Below are 2,624 nucleotides of genomic sequence, written 5' to 3' on the forward strand. Positions count from 1 at the left end.
AATCAGTACTACACTTTTGAGGTCAGTGAATGATGCATTTGTACTTTCAGCCTTTTCTGAAATATCAAGTTGTAAAGCCCACCACAAGAGGACTTTGATACAAAGCTGGCCAGACATCTTGAATAACAAAATAACATGAGGTACACAGATATAAAGCAGGTCAAAGGAAACAAGAGCAACAAAGCAGGAATAACTCGAGTTCCACATGGACGTAAAAACAAGGCTTCAGTAACAAACCAGTTCAGAAATACCGAAATTCTCCCTTTTTACCTCTGCGTTCCCGCTGGACCCAGTCAGCTGAGGCAGGAGCAGGGACTGGTCCTTGTGGGCCCTTATGAAGACTCAAACCAGAATATCCTTCTTCTAGCCTCTCTCTCCCTTCAATGTGTTCTCCCTGAAGAAGCAGTAGTACTTATGGTTAAGGTATCCATTATCAAGTTAACCCAAATTAAATAGTACATTATACAAAAGATAAATCCATGTATATTCTACAATCTAATAAGGGTGCTTGCTAGTAAAACCAACAAAATTAAACTTTCATATTTCTTAGCCTAATAAATACCTGACTGTGATAATCTTCCCTTGATGGTCCACTTCGAGTATAAAGTGGATTATTTATAACCTCTTCTTCACGAATTACAGCTTGGTAGGGAGTAACAATAGTGTTGGGAACATGCCCAACCTGGTGACGGTAATTTCTTGCTCTCCACCACTTTCTACTGTCATCAACAACCTGTACCAAACAATCAACATGTTCTGAAACAACAGTTTGCGCTATCATGAACAAAATTGACTTTTTCTAAACACAGAATGTTTACAGTCAGAAGTTATTACACAAGCTTGATAAAACCCACAAATGAAAGATTTCAGTTAACACACACACACACACACACACACTTAATTTTCCTCAATGTCGCATCTTGATGGGAGTTAACAGAAGTAATAGTGTATCTTTCAATTCGTTATTATCAAGCTACATATCAGACCATTTTTAATCAGATGAGAAATCTAGAGTAAAGCAATTCACTCTTACTAAATATCACAAGATTGCTGTCCAAAATGTTTCCAAATATAAAGCATGCAAAAAATTATACTTCAAGAAAAACTTATAAAAACAAGGATGCTCACATCTAACACCTCCCCTCTCACTACAGACAATTCTTTGTCATTGTTGGCTGTTCTTGGGTAAAGCACTACAACAATCTTGGCTCCAGCAGCCTTCAGTTCTTCCAACCATCTCTGTTGTTCAATGTCGAACTGTCGATGAGGATCAATGCCTTGTTCAATAGAATCAGTACTCACATCTGATCTTGAATCTCTGAAGTCTTGTTCATTTCTGATGAAAAATGGGGTTAATTTGAGTTATTTGTGATGAAGAAAAATATTAAGCAGTTGCAAGACAAGCAAAATTTGTATATTAATAGAGTGTATTACTTGTCAGTGCATTCATAAAATGTAAATCACCTTTCCTAAAAAAGAAATTTATTTCACATAAACATAGTATTCCCAAAATCAGGTGAAAAACATGCATCAGAATGAAGCTCTAATTCAAATTTTTCCTCCACCTTTTAGCATTCTATTTTTAAACTTTCTCTATAGTGAGGGTTTTGCGTTGTTAGCTTATTGTATGGAGTTAGGACTAATCTAAATCTCCTAAACTGGACAAACCTTGTGTGATATTATTCGGTTTACATCTACAAATATGATTAAAAGCTAAGATAACCAAATGATGAGAAAATGCATTCTAATCATTGTAAGTAAGAATATACGAAAAGCATATTCAATTAGCTATACTCATTACTATGTTCATGTTTAGTTTTACTAAAAATAGGTAACATTCTCTGGTCAGAGTTTATATTAATCAGGATATCAAGGGTGATCCTGAAAATATCAGAGGTTGAGATGATAATTTAATACAACTCTTACCTCTCTGGAACATTTAGGTGCCGAGGCTCATATTGGCGATTATCAAATGTCGAGGGATGAATATCAGGAGCTGTCGGCTGACGGTCTCGCTCGCCTCTGTAAAAATAGTCACTTTCATATGGACTGTCTTGATCTAATGATGGTAAACCAACTGGTCTTCGAAACTCCTGTAAATAAAAAAAAAATGATTATCTTTCATCCTGAAAACACAAGAAAGCGAACAAAGACAAGCAAAAGTATTGATAATGTAGATTTTGTGTTAAAAGTCTATAAAGGTTAGAATATGTGAAGGTAAACAGATAATTCTGAAATTAACTGAACATTTGTAATTAATAACCAATATAACAAGCCAAGAAAAAAGATTAGACCATACTAACAATACTTCTACTAATAACTAAAAACATCATAAGTTTTTATAATCTATTCTGCAATTCCTTCAATACAAGCATGTTGTCAGTGATTCCCTAGTGATGAAGTTATGTTGTGTGAAATTATCAAACGATGGATATTCACAACATTACAACAACATATTCCACAACACGGCACTACATTAAACTGGGGACTTTTACATTATGTACTACATGATAACAACAGGTTCAATAGTGTGGAACCACATCAAACTGGGACTTTTACATTATGTACTACATGATAACAACAGGTTCAATAGTGTGGAACCACATCAAACTGGGACTTTTACA

At 34.8% G+C, this 2,624-nt stretch overlaps 1 protein-coding gene across 1 annotated transcript in view; it reads right to left on the reverse strand.

Moving 5' to 3' along the window:
- Positions 1-6: 6 nt before the first annotated feature.
- LOC106461005 (epidermal growth factor receptor kinase substrate 8-like) overlaps positions 7-2,624 on the reverse strand; it is a 42,257-nt gene continuing 39,639 nt past the window's right edge. The window contains exons 13-16 of the mRNA XM_022387812.1: positions 1,927-2,093; positions 1,129-1,336; positions 563-733; positions 7-394 (exon numbers count right to left, since the gene is read on the reverse strand). Of these exons, the coding sequence (XP_022243520.1) occupies positions 242-394; positions 563-733; positions 1,129-1,336; positions 1,927-2,093 (699 nt within the window). The 3' untranslated portion in view covers positions 7-241. The remainder of the gene's footprint in view (positions 395-562; positions 734-1,128; positions 1,337-1,926; positions 2,094-2,624) is intronic.

The sequence above is a fragment of the Limulus polyphemus genome, unplaced genomic scaffold (assembly GCF_000517525.1).
Source record: "Limulus polyphemus unplaced genomic scaffold, Limulus_polyphemus-2.1.2 Scaffold879, whole genome shotgun sequence".
NCBI lineage: Eukaryota > Metazoa > Arthropoda > Merostomata > Xiphosura > Limulidae > Limulus > Limulus polyphemus.